We start from the raw sequence: 20,037 nt of genomic DNA on the forward strand, positions 1-20,037 counted from the left end.
TAAAATGTTATTGTAAATTATTGCCATCAAAAAATACAAGAGATTATAGGTTTCTGTTCATCCCTCAAAGTTCATGTCAATGGAGGTTTGAGTCACTTCTCAATCAGCCACGATTTCTGCTCTTAATCACCATCCACTGGCTCCCCAAATGTGTGTGTGTGTGTGTGTGTGTGTGTCCATCAGTTGAAGAAAGTACAAGACTCATGTTTAATGCTCTCTATAATCATTTAGTCTGCTGACACTCGAACAATGGCCATTTGGGAGAGGTAGTGAAAGGTGATCAGCAACCCACGAACTGTACTCCAGCAAAGGCTGGCAACTCAACAAGGAGGGAAGCAAATATAGTATTGAAAAAGACAGTAATATCTCAATGCTCAGATAATTTGACAAAGCACTCAGCTCCATTCGCAGTTAATGTCACCAACTTAAGAGTCGGCATCCATTACTGCCTGTAACAATTTCCTATCCATCCGTTGTCTTGTTTTTTGCTCGAGAACTAAACCGGACACCTTTTTTTTTTAACCTTGAAAAGGTCACTTTGCCACACACTAGCCCTGGATTGGAGGGAGGTGCTGAGCTCCAAAATTCATTTACACAAAACTACATAAATAAATAAAGCAACAGACTTTGAGGCGCTAAGCAGAAATGCACTGTTATTCCATTTTACAGTATGTGTTGTATGTTTATGTGTGTCTGTGTGTGCGCTATATACACAGCTTCAGGAATGTTTGCTTTACTTTACCACAGTAAATTCTGATGTCTTGCACGAACAGCTGCGAAGCAGGAAATTCTCAGGGTGTTCGAAATTGCACAATCCTAGAAATTTTTCCAATGTACGACACATTGTTGTTTGTTAAGCCACAGCTTTTATTGCAATCGGCACACAGTGTAACGTGCACTGGCGCCTTCACAAGGCACAACGAGATTAGGACTTAATGGGAAGGTTAAGAATCGAAAGAAACGTTCGTTTTAATTCCCGAATGACTTTGCGTTCGTGACATATGCATCGGATGGGTAGGCAAATTGCAAAGTATTGTATTTCAAACGTTTGAGAATTGGCTTAGCTATAAGAAGGTGATGATAAATGGAAAAAGTTCCATCTGGGGGCAGTGATTAGTAGAGTTCCACAGGGGTTCTCTCCCAGGCCCCTCCGGTTCACATTATTTATAAATGACCTATGTTGAGTACTTCCTGAAATATAAAATTTGCTGATACCAGGCTATGAGAAGGGGACAGGAGACTAAAGAGGATAAATAGCAGTCAAGAGAAATCTGGACCTAGTAAACAACGACTTGTACTTATATGGCACCTTTCAACACAGGGTCGACGTCTCAAAGCTCTTCGCAAAGACAAAAAAAGGGTTGAACAGAGCAGGGAGACAAAGACTGAGCAGGGAGAAGAGAAAGGGAAATGTGAGGGTGTTGACCAACAGGGCGATGATGAGATAGACTTGGTGGCAAAGCAACGAGGACCAAAGCGATGGGATTTTAGGAGAGAGTTTTGGAGACCAGGGGGTTGAGCAGCTGAAGGCTCGGCCACTGACAGTGAGATGGTGGCAGTGAAGAACGAACAGGGCAAGAATAATTATGAGTTTGAGAACCTTGCTTAGGTTCGTCAAAATCAGCCCTAATATTCCAAGAATTGGTCGTGAAAATTTGCCTTAATTTGACAAATAACCCCATCCTCCATTATCCCTCTCTCACCCCCACCAAAAAAAATGTCAGCCTTCAGGTTTGAGACGCTTTCCGGCAGTCTGGCATGCCGAGCCTTTAAGTCACCCAGAACAGTATGGGATTCTTTGTGAACCAAATCTCCTGCGTCGACTTTGAATCATTCAATAATTAGGAGAGAGAGAAAAAAGTCCAGAGTGCAAACATCTCCAGCTTCTCCCAGCTGCTGCTGAAAGACACTGGAGACTCCACACGGAGGAACGATTCGGGCTGTAACAGCTCCACCGCCAGTTGTTGGGGCTGGTCTGTAGGCTCTATCTGATCCATAATAAACCCGTCCACATCAAAGGACCCAGAGAGAGGCAAGTTGGAAGATCTGGTGATAATTTTTGAGACTCTGATTGCAACATTTCTAGAACTCCTCAAATGGTGAAAATCCAAGACAATGTCTTGCCCTTAAAAGGCCAATCTTCCTCGCTTGTGTCTACACCAGTTCGCGTGTGGAACTCTGGCATTGACCGAAAGGGCCACAATAGTCTCTCCCACTCCTCCACATTCCTATGTTCCTACATGAGGAACAGTTGTTACTGAGTACAGAGTCTACCATCCTATCCATCGGCCTTAAAATATACAGTCAATTCACTTTACAGTGTATTCTGTGAAGCGCTTTGAGGCGTCTCGAAGACGTAATAAGGTGCTGTATCAAATGTAAGCAGTACTATTATTCATCTGAAATCCAGGCTAGGAACGACCCAAAGGTTTACTTGAACTTGCAGCAGTTTTTCCAGTTTCTTTAAATATAAAAAAATCGCTTTCGCATCGATTCCCGCCTCATGTCCCATTCACAAACATCTCTCTCCCCCATCAACGTGGCCAAACCTGCATTATTATTATTTTCATTTCATTTCCCACGGAGCAAACGTAAAACTTGACAAAGCTGCACTTGGGTTTGGCTACTAACCACCGTTACATTGCACAAATGGTTTAAAGATGATTGTAGAAGGGATGATGAGCTGCAGTTGTCTTAAACTTGCGATCTCTTTTTCCAATGGACACTCCAGAAATATGGCAGCTAAGCACGGACACATTCTTTCATTGTGCCGTCATCATGTTTAATTAAATGAGTGAAAATCACCAGGGACTCTGTAAAAAGGCTGAGGTAAGTGAGAGAGGAAGTTGTGTAGTTTTGATTTATGGCAGTTATTAAATGCAATGTATCTTGGCCAAATAAAAGATTTCACTCATTTTAATCACCACTTTGATGTTAGTCATTAAAATCTGCACAAAAAAACTTTAAAGCCATGGAACACCAAATTAAGAGCACGCCCAGTTAAAAGAGATTCTTATTTTCCAGTTATAATCTTAATCACATTTTCAGAAGAATGGATTTTTGAAAAAATCTTTGAAGCTCTTTTTAACATTTCCATTCTACCTCCAATTCTATTTATTTGAAATAATTCCTTCAAAAAATAATAATACATTGGTAATAATAATAAATTGGTCACTTAATCCATGACTTGCTTGTGGGGACGCTGCTGAGCCCAATTGATTGCTGCCTTTCGCCCACAAAATATACAGTCAATTCACTTTAGAATGTATTCTGTGAAGAGCTTTGAGACGTCTCGAAGACGTGATAAGGGGCTGTGTCAAATGCAAGGATTATTATTATGACCAAATTAGAAACTAGTTCTCCTGGTCAGGGCCTCCTGTGTCAGGAGGGACTACCAGTTAATCACGAGAAAGTCCAGTCTCACCTGACAAACAAAATCCTGTCCTACCCATGGGGAAATCTGGAGGGCCTGCTCGTCCCTCACTACTCCTCACCTGCACCGCAGCGAAGCCCACAAATGTGCTGCTGTGAGCTACCACTCGGGTCAGTTAAACCAACACACAGGGTTTGGAACACAAGCCAACTTCACTCCTCCCCCCAATCCGTGTTGGTAAAATCAACCTCGTCAGAAGCCGAGAGATGTGTGACACAGGTGGAGGCAATTATGGCCCATTCTTTTTCGTGTTGGCGTTTGCTCTTGCAAAAGAAGCCGTCCATCTTAATCCCAATTTCCTGCTCGTTCCCTGTTCCCCGTCTCCGCTTAATAGTCTTCCTGTGCACATGCTTGTCCATTTACAGTGTATCCTGTGAAGCGCTTTGAGACGTCTCGAAGACATCATAAGGAGCTACGTCAAACCAAGGATCATTTTTTTTTAAATCTCCCGATCGCCTCCGCTCTGACAGCCGGCCAAGGCACATCATTCCACAGGCTTCGGAACCCGTCCTCTAATTCCCCAAGTCACAATCTTACATGAATGCCTCTTGTTCTCAAATCCCCAACCAGAGGAAAGAGTTTCTCACTATCAATTCTCTCAAACCCTTTCATTACCATAAACACCTCTACAGCACACCTCAACTTTCCCTAACCTCTCCAGCCCCTCCTCGTGATATCGGTATCATTCCTCATGATCCTACATTGCACTTTCCCCTTTGCTCTCATATCCTGTCTGTAATGTGGCTCCATAACTGCTCGTGATATTCAGCTACAGCCACACCAGTGTTTTGTACAGATTCAATACCACTTCCTTACTTTTAAAACCCACTTTGCTACTTTATTGGCCAGGACACCAGAGAAAATTCCCTTCTCTTTTTGAAGAGTGCAACGGGACCTTTAAAGTCCGCCTGAACAGGTACAAGTGGGAACCTTATCTTAACATCTCATCCGAAGGACAGTGGAGCTCTGTTATTCCATTGACTTCCCTCAGTATTTCTGGATACAACAGCAACTTGCATTTACATAACACCCCTCACACAGGACAGCGTTCCAGAATGCTTGGCTATCTACAAGCCATTGGAACCAGAGATTTATCTACTGTAAACCCCATTAACCCTTATCTCATCATCTTTTATTAACCTCTACATGTATTTATCAATATCTCGGCCATTGGGTTACACTGAGCTCTCACATCACCTTCTTCACCCCCACAGTAGCACCACTCCTCCCGCAACTCGATCCTGACCATTAATAAACTTAGGAAAGTAGTTACTAGTTCTGTTAATGATCCCAGGCTTTTCTCACAGTGTCTCTTGGCCGTGCTCAACCTTTTTTTAAAAAAGAAAACTTTGCAACTGGACTTGACTCTTCCTCCAACAATGCAACACATCCCCAGCACTGCATTGGAGTAGCAGCTTAAGACTATGTGACTCCAAATCCTGACGTGAGGGTTGAACCCACAACCGTTGGACCATAATCAGACCATAACTGACCTGGTCATGAAATGTTAAAGGTTTTAGTCCGGGGAGGAGAAGAGGAGAGAATTTCCGCTTCTAAAAAAACACAACCCTGTGTAGTGTATTTACCAACTGTGCCCCGTTCAAGTGATCTCAAGGCATTTCATCTGTAACGCAAGTAAATTTGCTCAAGGTTCATGAACAGCACAAGTATTCCATTGCTCATTTTGTACGGGGTTATCAGTTGTGAAAGCAAAGACATGGCACCCGTCCCCACTGATTATCCTACAAAACCAGGATACAATATTTACTTTAATGAGCGAGTAAAAATTATAGCAGCACCATAGCACTTCCAAACTATTTATACAACATCTTGATGAGCCTAAGCTTCAAGGTGTGCCAAAATAAACAGCTAAGCCAAAGCCTCCAAGTGCAGTGTATTGAATAAATTTGTTGTATGTTACCAGACCTACAATTGTAACACTGACTCACAGAGAAGTTATTTCATACCAAATACAATCAAGAAGGACACCCGCTTTGCTCTCTCCATTTACACAGCAAACAACAAACGGAACCTTACGACGCCGGGCAAGCTGGTCTCTGTAATATAAGAGATCTGAAGATTTTTCTGCTTTATAATAATGATATATATATATAGCGCCTTATCATGTCTTCGAGACGTCTCAAAGCGCTTCACAGAACATTCTAGAAAGTCAATTGACTGTGTATTTAGTGGGCGAAACGCGGCAGCCAATTGCCCGCAGTTTTTATAAAAACTTCAGTATAAAAACTAAACGAAACATCTTAGTATTGTCAGAAATTGTGAATTGGTGAAGCACGTCACCACAAAAAACAAAAGCAAATTCCATTTGTATAGCGCCGTTCACGCCGGGAGGACTTCCCAAGGCGCATCATGTGAAAACATCCGAAAGCTTGTTACGGGTCCAGTAATTACCGGCAAGTGTAGTGATTTTTTTGTGGGCCACAACACCTCAGCCTCAGATTTTACGGATTCAGCACTGGTATCGCTGCTAGTCTGTTTATGTTGTACTATATCTGGCACATACACTTCCCTCAATATTATCTCCCCCTTGGCTTCTGCCGTTACATCAAGAGGCAATTTTAACAAATTAGAGAGATAAGTATTTGGAGCTTGCCATTCTTTTCATTTCAATGCCAAATTGGGCCATTTTTGTTCGACGGTCCATCAGGAAACTCGGCTGCACAACCCACTTCACACGGGGCCTTTATGGCCAACTGACAAAGAAAGGAGACTTTCAGGCCATCAGTCTGGGCTGGTTTCAAACTTATGTCCCGGAGGCAAAAGGCCTGTGTCCAATTCACTGCAGCTCTTAATTAGTTGGAGCTCAACAAAGTCGTGGCTGCAGCCACTTACATGTTCCAATCCAACTCTGCAGATACTATTTCTACTAAAACTACTTTTCACAATGGAATATTGCTGACAGTACGTGTACACATGTATGTGCCACCGTCACCTTCCCCTTCCCCCCTCCCTCTGTTGCCCTCCCTGTTGCCCCCATTCCCCTCCCTCCCATCCTCCCGTCCCAATCCCCCCCACCCCCCCACATTATATTGCCCTCTCTCCTCAAAGCAGCGAGCGATTAATTTAGGGATCCTTCATCCAAGTGGTCATTCGTCATTTATATGTCTAAAATACATGAGTGTTTACAGGCTATTTAACCACAGGGGATGGGGGTGGGGGAAATCACAGGCAAGACTTATCCTGACCTTAAGCAGCACTTTCCAGTAAGGAACATTGTACAGAGCACTGGTGATTCCAGGTTAGATTCTGCAACTAGCTCACAGTGCGTGTGGTGTTATTGCTTGTTTAAGGAATGTATTTTTCCAGATCCAGTCTTAAAAATCGTAAACTTGGATTTCAAACAATTGCCTTCGCTTAGCTACTTCTTCTGGGCGTATCTGCTTTCTCTGCGAATCTTTTCAACCATGTTGGTGTCCTGCACTCTGGGTCCTGCCCTTCACCTCAGTCTCTCAATAAACTGAATGTGTAAAATAAGTGACAAATGACGAGATCCAGCCACTGGATGTTTCTCTGCGCAACAAAAAGGGAAAGCCTCGCTTAAAACAATGCAGATTCTGCAAACCTTTTCCTTAGTCTCACACATATATTCCCACACTCCCCGTGTCGTGCAATACGTAACACACAATATAACAGGATCGCGACTGAAACTATTTCGCTCTCCCTCACAGATTGCTGTGTTCAGATATTTGACACCAGAAGTAGCACACCGACAGCATTCTGTAGCGCACTGAAGTTATGAGAATTTTAATTAAAAAAATTAAACAATAAAAATTGGTCACTCAATCCACGACTGTACGTGGAATACTGCTGTGCGCAATTGGCTGCTGCGTTTCACCCACAATAAAATGTACAGTCAATTCACTTTACAGTATATTCTGTGAAGCACTTTGAGACGTTTCGGAGATGTGAAAAGGCGCTACATCAAATGCAAGGATTATTATTATTATAATTATTTACCTCTTGTAAGGTAGCTGATGAATTATTTTTAGACTCTGGACACAATCCCTAAACAAAATCAGCGTATCAGCATCGCAATTCATGTTAAAAGTGGTTCCATTTTAAAGCCAGTATAGAACTGCACCCAAATTCCTCATTTAAGAGGAATCTCGCTCATACAGCTCGGCACATCTGGAGACAGATCACAATGAAGACATTGTCCAGTTTTGTAATGACACCCAGTAAAAATAATAATAAAAATTGTACTGTATTCAAAACCAAAATGATCTCCACATCTGTTGTCTAAAGCGAATGCACCTCAGGGAACACTCCAATACTCAGCTTAACATCAGGAATGAGCAAAACATCACAAAGGAAAAGTGAGTCCTGAAAATCATCGTTACAAGCAGAATAAATTAGACACAATACTGCGTATCCTCTCTTTAGCCCTCAGGCTGCTCATTCGGATGGATAAATAAGACAGTCAACTTAGATTTTAAACAGCGCAAACATTAGGCCTCAATCTGGCAATTATTTGGTCGACAATATGCCTGTGTTTATGAGCAACATCTACAGATGAAAACCCCCATATAGCTACTGCATTCACTGTACCCCATGAAACTGAAGTGTCACACAGCACCGATACATTCATCCTGCGCACCACCACACCCCCTCCCCCAGAGTTGCCTCCGGGAATGGCTCAAAAGCTTCAGCGGTTATGCAACAATTGCTTTGGAGATGCGTGAAACGGGCAAATAAAGCTAACGTTTTCTGAACCCGAATTAAAAATTACACAAAGCGAGTAACGCTATGTTCACTGCGAATTAGCTGTCACATTAATTATCGTCAAATCAGCGCGGGTTCGAACGTATTCCATATTTGGTGCTCCGTGATGCATGGCAGCTTAGGTGGACACACACTGTAACACAAGGGCCAATGTTCCCAGCACCAGGCAACCTGAAGAATCTTTACTAATTCACAGTGTCAGCACATCCACAGACATACATATAAACGTATATATACATATATATATATATTATATTTATATATATAATACACATATATAAAAAGGGGCGAAGCTCAAAGCAATGCTGCACGCTTTAGAGGTCAGTCTTCAAGGCAGAATCACTGGCTGGAACTGGCAACACCCACATTCACAGCAATTCACTCTGGATCCAACATTCATCAATCCTTACTGTTTGGAATTGCATCACGATTCACACCGGAAATCCAATCGTTTAAGTGGCTGCCCGGCACCAACCTCGGCTGAGCAAATCTCAGCTGATTTACTCCCAATGTGTGAAGATTTTTTTTCGCTAATATGAGTCACATGTGATGCACTCGTTTCCATGTACACAGGTAGCATCTGCCAGCGTTAGCAAAGGATTTTCCCTTTACCCTTCACATTTGCCCCATCTTCTCCTGACGGTGAGGGTTGGAGCAATGGCCATTTGTTATGTATGAGCGTAAAACAGGCTGTTCAGCCATGTAAAGCATCGCACCTGAGCTCCATCCTCTCCTCATTCAATGTCCAGAAAAGCACAATTTCCAATAAGCATCACTGGATTGTGATCAAGACTAGGGAGAACTCACTTGTCATTTCATAGCACAGAGGCACCAAAGACAACTTTAACCTCTTCCCACCCCTCATATGACCTTAGTTGTGATTTGGCACACATTCACTTCAAGAAACTGAACTTGGGAACTGATCTGTCCAGCTCAGTATTCATGACATCCATCCACTGAATAAACTCTCCTTCAAGATCATATTCTTGTTAATCAGCTGAAATAATAAAGGTAGTAATGAGTTACGAGCCTCTCCTGCTAATGAAAGAAAGATTGCTCCTTCATCTTGACTGAGTTACCCTCTATTCATTCACAGTATTCCTTCCCAGGTTTTTAATTTTTGCATCCTTCAAGGCCATTCACCGCACACAAGTTCTTTGCGCTGTCTTATAAACTTTGTTTGAAAAGCCGGACATACCAGGCTATTCCCCCTCCCACCTTACACAGCAACCAAAAAGGTACAAAATTCACATTTAAATGCCAATTTGCATTCTCTAAACTCGTACACATGACACCAACGTATCCCGTTCAACATGGTTATTAAGACAATCCAAAGGAAATTCAGCGTTCAGTTCTATAGATATACAAAAGACTTCGTCCACAGAGAAACAGTTATGTCACCAGTCGAAAGTGGCTAAATGGAGACATCACCTCAGGGGACAAACAGGGTGTGGGTAAAAACACCACAAAAGAATAAGAAAAATCACTTGTGCTTAAAATAAACAGGTAGCTGTGTCTGGAGGACCTCAGATCTCTTTGGCTCAATCAGGACTTCAACTGAGGTCAACCATCACTACACAAAGGCTGGGGTGATAAATCTATCTGAGGGTGACATTAATGACCGCGCCACTCCTTTCAATAGCAGCCCTGCTCAGAACACAAACCAGCCCTCTGCTCAGCCGCACTCCTTTATCGGAGACAAAAATGTCTCCCTGACAGAAACCAGAGCTGCTTTAATGATGCTGAAAAAGACAATATTATACCGGGCAATGATTTCTGCTGCTCTTTAGAAAGCAACGGAGTTTTAAATTTCATCTGTAAACGAGGTACAATCTACTTGGTGGAAGGTACAAAAGGCTACCAGACTAGGAGGGACACACATAGCAAAGCTGTGACTCATTAGCCATTATTTTACAGTGCACGTAAGCTGAAACAGAACAAGCTGAGTATTTTTGCTCTCGGTTATGATAAAAGCCCTTCCTGGCTGTGACGGTCTTAAGGCTACATGCAACCTCACGGCTGAGCTAAGCTTCAATACCTGGCATGCCCCACAGGGATAGGCAGCCAAGTGCTGAAGTGATGGGCCCAAGAATCAAAACAATTAGAGGGGCTCTTTAATACACTGCGCTCTTACAAACTGCAGAATGGAACTCTTAATTTAATAATACAGCATTTACTTAGCGCCTGAATGCCAGCAATATAGCTGCTCGTTTTACAAGACTGTCAAGAGATTAAGTTCTCAGCAAATTCGAGTATCTGTTACAGCAACCTGTGTGCGAAAACTCCCATCAGCAACAAAATGGGTGGGATGGGACGATTCGCATTTGTGAAGAAGGATAGAGTCAAGGATGCCTCTGGGAAAGGTCACAGAATTACTGGGGGTGTGGGGGGAGGATAGCAAAGCAATATCAATGTCATTCCATCCACAAACTTACGTATTTCTGGAGGCATCACAAAACAACATTAGGGGAACTTGCCAAGAGGAATTACTGATCCCGAGAAACTCGAAGCAGCTCATTAGATAACTGAAATAACAAGATTATTAAAGCATCTCTGGCAGGGTTAATGATTGTATTTAATGATTAACGCTTTGACTGCTGAAATTACAATATGTCACATACTGAGCTGAACGGATTTTAACCCTATAGTTAGTGCAATTGACAATAATAATAATACTTGCATTTGATGCAGCGCCTTAGCACATCTTCGAGATTCTCAAAGTGTAGTGACTGTACGTTTTGTGGGCGAAACCCAGCAGCTAATTGCGCACAGCAATTACAATTACATTAGCTGATCGGTGGCTGTACATTTCGAGATTTACTCGTGTCGTTTTTGTGCAGATTTCAAAACTCGAAAGCAGTTAAATATTTATATTTGACCTTATTTCTACATTTCAATCCATCAATAACACTCTTGAAATTTAATGTATGAGAGAAGGCAACTTGTATATCACTGGTGAAATCAATGGTGTTTGAAAGCTGTAAAGTCGGGACCATTATTGTTCCTCTCCAGACAGTTGCAGTGTGTGCTGCTTTCTGCCACATACGACAGACTCAGCCTGGCCCAGAACAGACAGTTATTTCACAAACCGGGATTTTGTTTCTCAGCCTTGTATATAGTTCATGAACATATCGGCAATAATAATAATAATAATAATCCTTGCATTTGATATAGCGCTTTTCACATCTTCTAGACGTCTCAAAGCGCTTCACAGAATAGACTGTGAATTGAATTGACTGTATATTTGAGGGCGAAACACGGCAGCCAATTGCGCACAGCAGCGTCCCCACAGTTGTGGACTGAGTGACCAAATTATTATTTTATTTATTATTTTCTTGAGGGATTATTATCAGGCGAATGTGTGGAGTAAGGAAACTTGCCCAAGGTTTCGCCCTGCCGTTCATTGAACCCAGGTCCTCTCGCTTGCGAGGCGAGTGCTCCAACCACTGAGCTACAGGATTCTAAATGGAAACGGCAACACAAGGAGAAGATAACTTGTCAGCGATCCAGCTACAGTCACCAAACAAGTTGCCTGTGATCCAAGGGTTAATTCCACTGTGCTAATGAACCATTCGCTCCTAGTAAATCTCACCCATCTCCAACCATGTGTCACATTCGGAAACATTTAAACAAAAATAATCATCAGAAAGGAGGAAAAAATGATAGCAAGTGCTAAACAAATGCTAACTCTTAACTTTTTAGTCAAAGAAAACTGAAGATGAGGTTCAGTTTTATATTTTTGCAGGAGAAATACCAACCTTGGTCTCTATTACATGATTACTGTCCCACAAATTTATGAGAAATTGAATATCTATAGTCAGTGTAGTAATGATTAATGATTAATTAAACAAAAGGTCAGCGTTAACAACAGCAGCTTTGGCGTAGATCTATCATTTCCAATTCGAAATCAATCTTTTTTTTAAAATTGCAAATCTGCTGATTCAGTCTCATAGCAGACAGACAAAACCAAATCGTCAAAAAAGGAATTATCTTTGACAACATTAGAGATGTCACACTAATCAATACTGCTGAACTATCATGAGCAAACATTAGATAATGATGACTTGTGATTAGTGGTACAGTACATCGGACAGCACTTAAACCACATGCCTAACAACAAAATCAACCAGACTGCAAAGCAGCTTAGAAATCAAACACTGTTGTGCAAGCGACAATGTCTAGAGTATCATGTGTACAAGGGGAAGGAAACTCTGCTTGACTTGTATAGACTGCTGGTCAGACCCAATTTGAAGTATTGTGTTCAGCTTTGGGCGTCCAATCTTAGGAAGGATATGGTAGCTTTGGAGGGGGTCCAGCAATGATTCGCTCAATTAATACCTGGGATGAAGGGGTTTAGCTGTGACGAAAGGCTGATTGAGCACGAGTTAGACTTTCTGGAGCTGAGGACGTTAAGCACGATGTGAACAAGGGGACAAGAGGACACAGAGTTGTAAGCAGCAATTTCAGGACAGACACCAGGTAGCTTTCTTTACCTAGAGGGTTTCCAGGAAGGGTGGTTGAGGCTAGGACATTGGGACTTATTTAAAAGCATCTTGATGCAGTTGATGGGTGGAGGGGGGGGGGGGAGAGATATTCTAGAAGGATGAGATCAGATGGGCCAAAGGGCCCTCTTCATCTGAACCAATCGTATGATCCTGTGAAAGGATCCTGACGTACTTATCGACTGCAACTTGAAAATCCAAGATGTCGCAGAGACAGTTTTAATAAAAAAAAATCTCAGTTCCTTCCCAAAGTAGAATAATGCTGCTTCAGCCCACAAGTCAGTAACAGGATACACTGGCCAGAACACAGAGGTCTGTCCAAACAGTGTGGAGAGCAACAATGAGAGGAAGCCTGACAATGAGGCATAGCGCGTTGGCACAAAAGAAAAAGAATGGTAGGACATGAGATTACACCCGTAATTCCTCTCGGCAACACAGCAAGTTCTGATCTCAGATGAATACTGAGGAAAGATGCTATGCAGAAGCCAAATGCTTTCCAATGATGCAGGGGAGAGGGGAGCATTCTTGAGCAATTGTTAATTTTACTTTGGTCAGCAAGTGTCTGACACATACCCAGTAAATGCTTAAGAGAACCTAAAGCAGGTACTAAAGACCTTCCTTTTTGATCGTGCTTATGGTAACCTTCCCCCTCCCTCTCCCCCTGGCTCGAGGTCAGACTCCGCCACTGTTAAGGGCTCCGCAATGCTACCCAGCATGAAGGGCGCTATATAAATGCAAGTTGTTGTTGGGAGTTTTAACCAGCAAAAAACACATAGTTCGCCGGTGAGAGGGAGCACTATTTGGCAAGCTGCCTGTTCAAACAGTACCACAATACCAGCGAAGGTCTTGGCTTGCAGGATTAACAAGAGGCAAGTGAGAAGAATTCCTGCCCCCAGAGAGCAACTCTTAATAGCCAGTCAGGGTGTCTTCTACTACAGGATCAGTTAGCACAAGATTGAACCAAGAAAAAAACACCCATACGGTATTCCACAAGAGAAACCAGAGAGTACTTGCATGGAAACTCTAGCAGGTGCTAGCAAGCACTTTGAATTTAAAGAGTCACTTCCCCAGAACCAGCAAATCCTTATTAAATCCGCAACCAATTAAGATTGGGATATTAAAGACAGCAGATCTCATTAAAATGTTCTACTGTCAAAAGCAACCTACGTAAATGCCCAACTCTGAACCATTAAACTGAAACAAGTTAAAGGTCGGACTCCACAAGCGATCGCAGAATTGATGAGCGGGAGCTCTGTCTGATTTGTCTCTCCACATCACAAAGCAAGGAGGACAATTGTAGCAGGAACTCACGCATGATCGATTGTTGTTTTGTAACGTACAGTGGAAACCCGACACTTACTTCCCCAAACCTGTGTGCCAAAGTGGCCACTGTCCAGATCATGAGAGCACTGCCATTGTTTCCTTGGCAGCAGCCCGAAGACCTAGAAACCAGCCAATGTGTCTATCCCTGGCCAGGCGGCATTCTGAAGGACCAATGGAGCTGGCAGTCTTGCTTTGCACAAGTGAAATAAATGCAGAAGCGCTGACTTAACAATCACACTCATTATAGCGCTGGATGAGATGGAATCCCACCGCCAACCCCCCCCCACCCCACCCCCAACCTCCTATCGCCACGTCATAACAGGCCTCCACTGTATAAAAGGGATTAAAACTCTGAATAAAAGTCAGCAAAGCACCTTCACTATAAAACTGGCGTTTCTTCAGATTCACACAAAGGTCTGAAATTGCTGGTGGGAGGACATTGAGCTTTTAACTCAACTCGAAGAGAATGTGAACTTGAAACGTGTAGGATTCGCTCAGTATAAGGATTTTATAAACATGTGGAAAATGATGCCGCACGCAGGCTGGGTAATAGCATTAAAACATTTAGAATGGTTCAAGAAGCAGCACTGTGCTTGAGGCTGTAAATCCTTAAGCTGCAAGTTCCCCTCTTGGGGTCAAGCCATCAGGAAAGTACAAACTAGGTGTTTCCCCCAAAGTCAGGGGCAGTAATCAAGAGAGTGACCTGGGTACAAACAGCATTGGCAAAGTTCATCTGCTCCACACTCCTGGCTGCAGGATAAGAAACAGAAAATGTAACTTGACTCTACATACGATTCGACTGCCACCTTTCACAAAGCGACATTAAATATTCCCATTTCTTACCAACCTACTCCATTGCTACACTTCAGCTCTGTTGCTAGTTATGATCAGTATAATATGTATAAAACACACGTATTACGCGATTGTAAATCGACAACTTGACTATAGCGCAAACCTTCCCAATTCATTTCAGGAAAAAAATACATTTCATACACTGACAGTTAACTAAAATATGAAATCCACAATATGTACAGTGTATTCTGTGAAGTGCTTTGAGACGTCTCGAAGACGTGATGAGACGCTAGATAAAACACAAGGATTATTATTAAGGATTATTATTAAAATGCTCTCTTTCCATAGGATTCTAATGCTGCACGCTGACTTTCAGACAAGCCAGCACTGATGCACTCACTAAATGTTGGCTAGAGTGAATCAATTTAATATTTATATCCCTGCATTCAAACAGCAGGGAGCTTCCAGTATCTGGTCACGTGGTTAAAGCCTCGTAAGATTACTGCAGACCAGCAGAAGTTGCTGGGAAGTCTCGAGTCACTCTGCAACGTTAACTGGTGTTAACATTTACCTGGGGCTTTTCTTTTAACCCTTCCATTGCAAACCTCTTTAAATGAACTGGTGCCGTATATATCAGAGGGTTTCGGGACATCTTCATGGCCTGAAAGGCGCTATGTAACAGTAGGCTATGGGCTCAACAACTTGAATATATACAGCACCCTTCATGTAGGATACCATCTCAGAACCGCTTCACAGTGACAGGGTTGGAAGCCGAGCGAGGGAGAAAATGGAGGGGGGAATGGGGGGTGGTTGGGGGCAATCTGTAAGTCTCTGTAAGCTTCCCAACTTCCCAAAGAGATGTACTGCTTGTGTTCCCGGTGATGTCAGTAACAACACCCAAAGGGTGAGTGTTGGTGCTGTTAGCGACATTGTGCTCTGTTGATTTTTCGCCATGAAGATGGGCACTTTGGTACAAGCCCGAATGTGCCAAGAGACGGGATTCAGTAAGTGCGAGACGGTTTGGGGTTGTAGAGCCGTACAGGTTACCTGGCCTTCGCCCACGGTCTCAGTATCGATGACTGTGACAACTCCGGGGATGTGAGGGCTACGTCGGGAGGTGCTGTGGATCGAAACCTCATCCTCAATCGCCACCGAGGGCAAGCTGCCAGCGAGCCTTCCAACCGCTTCCCCAAACATGGTGAGTCCTGTCTTGATTGTCTGTATCAATTTAAGAGAGAGGGGGAGAGAGAGAGAGAGAGAGAGAGAGAGAGAGAGCAAGACGGAAAGAAAAAGGAAACGATCAAAACCAGCATCGACCCCCCCCTCCTACAGACAGAGAACACAGCAGTCTGCAGCCAGGACAAACCAGGATCAATGGGGAACTGTTTTGATTAGTGCTAAAACCTCTCACTGCAGTGATTAGAAAATACATTACTGTTGATCAATTAGTAGCCAAGCGTTTGTTTCAATTATTAATGATCGGACAATTTACACAGAGTCTGTTTGTGGGCTGTTGTGAAGAGACTCCCAAGGACCAACATAATCAGGCGCCACACTGTATTGACGGCAATACCTCACCAGGAAGCCTGATTAACCTTTTAAATGCCATATCAGCTGCTCCGTCCATTAATGGTAATGGCGCGGGCTCCCACGTAAGCTGTTAGGGCTCATTAAGAGGATTTCAGGTAACAGGGGAATACAGAAACCTAGGGTTAAATGAACCTAAAACAGATGGAAGCAGCCAAGACAGTAATTAGGTAGCGCAAAGGACTAAAGTGTTTTGTGGAATTGTGCAGAATATCAGGACACAATAATTTGATGTGTGCAGTATTTAGAGAGTAACAATTGCTTAAGTTTGGGAGTGGTTGGTTATTGGCAACCGATGAGGGGTAAATTGGAATCAACGTCAATAAGCTTCACCCCAAAACAAGATTAGATTTGTTTTCTAACTAAACAATCACCGGCGAAAAAAGCAGACAGTTCGTTCCCAATAAACAGTTGTTAAATGCAACCTTGGATCCCAAATATAAGCATTAGAAAAAGGTGGCTTTTGCTAACCCGCAGAACAATTCTGTCAAGGTTACAAGCGTCAGTTAATGGAATGTTGATGTGCTATAACATCATTATCAACCCCGGATTCGGAAAGGAATGGTTCCTTTTCCAACAGAGTATTGTGGAGTGAGGCAGGAGAGCTTCGGAACAATTCGTCAGCTAAGTTAGTGCACTAAAGTCAGTTGGAAAAAACGAGAAAATATTGAGGTTCATCTGAATTCATGAGACTGAGACGTATAATAAGGATTTTTAAAAGCAAGAAATAAAGCATGAAAATCTTTCACTGAAATTTGATTTCGGTTGATTGCTAAACATTTTAAAAATCTGAATTTATGTTTGGTATTTCCATAGTCATATTTTGCACCCTCAACTAAGTTTCAATTGGTTGTTAGTCGATTGGCGGAATGCTTTTCTGGGGGTAATACTCCCTTCAGAAAAAAAACAATAATAATAATTTGGTCATTTAATCCATGACTGTTTGTGGGACGCTGCTGTGCACAATTGGCTGCTGCATTTTGCCCACAAAGTATAGTCAATTAACCTCACAGTGTATTCTGTGAAGCGCTTTGAGACGTCTCGAAGACGTAATAAGGCGCTACATCGAATACAATACAAAATCATATTTGTATAGCGCCTTTCACACCGAGAGGACGTCCCAAAGTGCCAGACAGCAGGGATTTGGACCCTGACTATCCAGCGCAAGGATTATTATAATACCAGTGTAAGCAGTACAGTATAAGGCATGAAACAGTTAATTGATTCACTGTCCCCTGTGGTCAGTGCTGGACTCACTTTGGCAGCACTGATGACTGTGGCTGTATAAGACTGGATATTGTCTCCACAGGCCCCACCACGGGATCGATGGCAGTGGATGAGCTGAGTTGGGGGGGAGGAAAAGACAGACAGGTTACATTAGATAAAAAGGTTCGACTCCAGCAGCAATTAGAGGTCTTTATACAGAGTAACCAAAAAGAGGAAGGTGTCGAGATTTGTTTTGGTCCCTTCAAGAATACCAGCGGAAACCTTTAAGCAAACTTACATTATTTTAATTTAAATCGACAGACATACAGAAGTATTTTTTTGCTTATTATGAGAGAAAATTATAAATATGTACAGGTACACACACACACTTACTTGACACACCAATAAAATATAATTCTGTGGACAAAACACATTGACTGTATGAACTCCTTGCTTGTTTTCACATTTGAAAGTGTATTTATTCTCTTACCGAAGGGGAAAAAAAATGAAACTACTCTCACACAGCGTCTCAAAATGTGAGAAAGCGAACAGAAGCCTTTTTATACTGGCCAATGAGAAAACGGGGAAGAGCAGAAAAATACTGCACCATTGCGACAATCCTCCTGTTGAATATTGCTGATTATCATCAGTTTCCCGACAACTTAACCGTTTCATCAAAAGACCTGTTGCTCAGCTGTACAGATAGCGTCAGGACATTGAACTATATATTAGGCTCACCCTCTAGTGCAGTGCTGCATTGTCGGGAGAGCCATCCTTTGAATGAGTCGTTTCACCGAGGCCCTCCTCTTCGACTGCGCCTTCGGTCACCCTCCTACCCCCACCCTCCCGGCCCTCCGGCCCTCCAGATTCCCAACCCCCAGCTCGGGTCCAAATCCTTGACTGTCCAGCGTCTTGGGACATCCTCCCAACATGAGTGGTGCTTATACAGATGTAATCTGTTGTTATCGTTGGTCAGAACGTGATCATAAAAAAAAGGAACAAAACTAAAATAAGCTTTTGTAAAGAGAAAAACAGGATCCAGTCCAACTAAATAATTAAAATTCGAATAACAGGCGGTGGATTTTTACGTTCTTGTAAAAAATTAATTTGTTTCCCCTTTGGTAAAGGCCTGACCCAGTGTGAATCTCAGGCGTACAGACCAGGAGGTTGCTGGTCCTTGCTTGGTTACCCGATCTCATCCAGAGCATTGACGGAGGCAGTACAATTGGTCTCACTGTGCCTGGGCTATGCACATGCCAAACTAAATCAATTCTGATTGCTATTCAGCAGTCCTTAACTCGACAGTGCACCTGTGTGGATGTCAGAAGGCACTGCACAATTCCACAGGCCTGTCAACACTCACTGCCTGACCTCACACATGGAAAATATCACTTGAGCAAGATAATAATAATAATCCTTGCATTTGATATAGCGCCTTATCACGTCGTTAAGCCGTCTCAAAGCGCTTCACGGGATATACTGTAAAGTGCATATTTTGTGGGCGAAACACAGCAGTGTCGCACAAACAGTCGTGGATTGAGTAACCAAATTATAATTTTTTTTTAACCAGAGGGTTGCTGGCCGGTGTACCGCAACATCAGGGTCTTTAGGAAAGGATGACAGCAAATTTAAAGGAAGGAGGGGGTTACGTAAGAGGAAAAATATTTTATTATTTAACTTTAATCATAAATGGCACTAATCCACAATCTGGAACAAATTCAGTTGATACCAGTAACCTTCAGGATACAATTAATCTTCACTACTCTTAACTCGGTCAAACTTGTCTGATGGAAAGACCAAGCAAGGCACTTCCCTGGGGCTGGTGGCAACCCTCCTTCTCATTGACATCTCCAAGCTGCTGATTCCTAACGCACCTGGCTTGGTGATCGGTAAGCGATCTGATAAATGGTGCAAGAGGTGAGGAGATCACTCAAGGTGAAACCTGCATATAAATGACCAGGGAATAGGATACTAACTTTTTGAAATGTGCTGTTAAACATCTGCAGTTTGCCCATCTCTTTGGATTTGTTTTAAACGATGACAAGAGGCAGATGACTATAGCTATCTTATTTGTTTGTTTTCGTCTCCTTTTGAATGTGTAACACTTAAATAGTTTATGATCTTCATCCTTCACAATACTCATGAATAATACAATGGAACCCATTTATTGCTAGCTCCTAAAATATCTAATCAGCTCATATTCACTTCCATCCAACTGTTTACTTCATAAGAGCATTGTCTTACTCACTCAAGGTAAAATCGCTTAAACCAGAAGGTGACATCTGAACACATCAATGCTCCATCCTATTCAATCCTGGCATTGTGACAAACCACATGAAAAATCTGGATCGTACATGAATACTTTCATGTCCTTTATTTGTTTCCCCTCCCAGTAAAACATCCCCTGTCCTTTCCACGATTACTCTACGTGGTTCGATGAAAGGAAACATA

At 42.6% G+C, this 20,037-nt stretch overlaps 1 protein-coding gene across 1 annotated transcript in view; it reads right to left on the reverse strand.

The window, feature by feature from the left end:
- bcas3 (BCAS3 microtubule associated cell migration factor) overlaps window positions 1-20,037 on the reverse strand; it is a 308,857-nt gene that overhangs the window by 238,234 nt on the left and 50,586 nt on the right. Inside the window, exons 11-12 of the mRNA XM_007896549.2 lie at window positions 17,638-17,721; window positions 15,841-16,011 (exon numbers count right to left, since the gene is read on the reverse strand). Of these exons, the coding sequence (XP_007894740.1) occupies window positions 15,841-16,011; window positions 17,638-17,721 (255 nt within the window). The remainder of the gene's footprint in view (window positions 1-15,840; window positions 16,012-17,637; window positions 17,722-20,037) is intronic.

The sequence above is a fragment of the Callorhinchus milii genome, unplaced genomic scaffold, assembly GCF_018977255.1.
Source record: "Callorhinchus milii isolate IMCB2004 unplaced genomic scaffold, IMCB_Cmil_1.0 Scaffold10, whole genome shotgun sequence".
NCBI classification, from domain to species: domain Eukaryota; kingdom Metazoa; phylum Chordata; class Chondrichthyes; order Chimaeriformes; family Callorhinchidae; genus Callorhinchus; species Callorhinchus milii.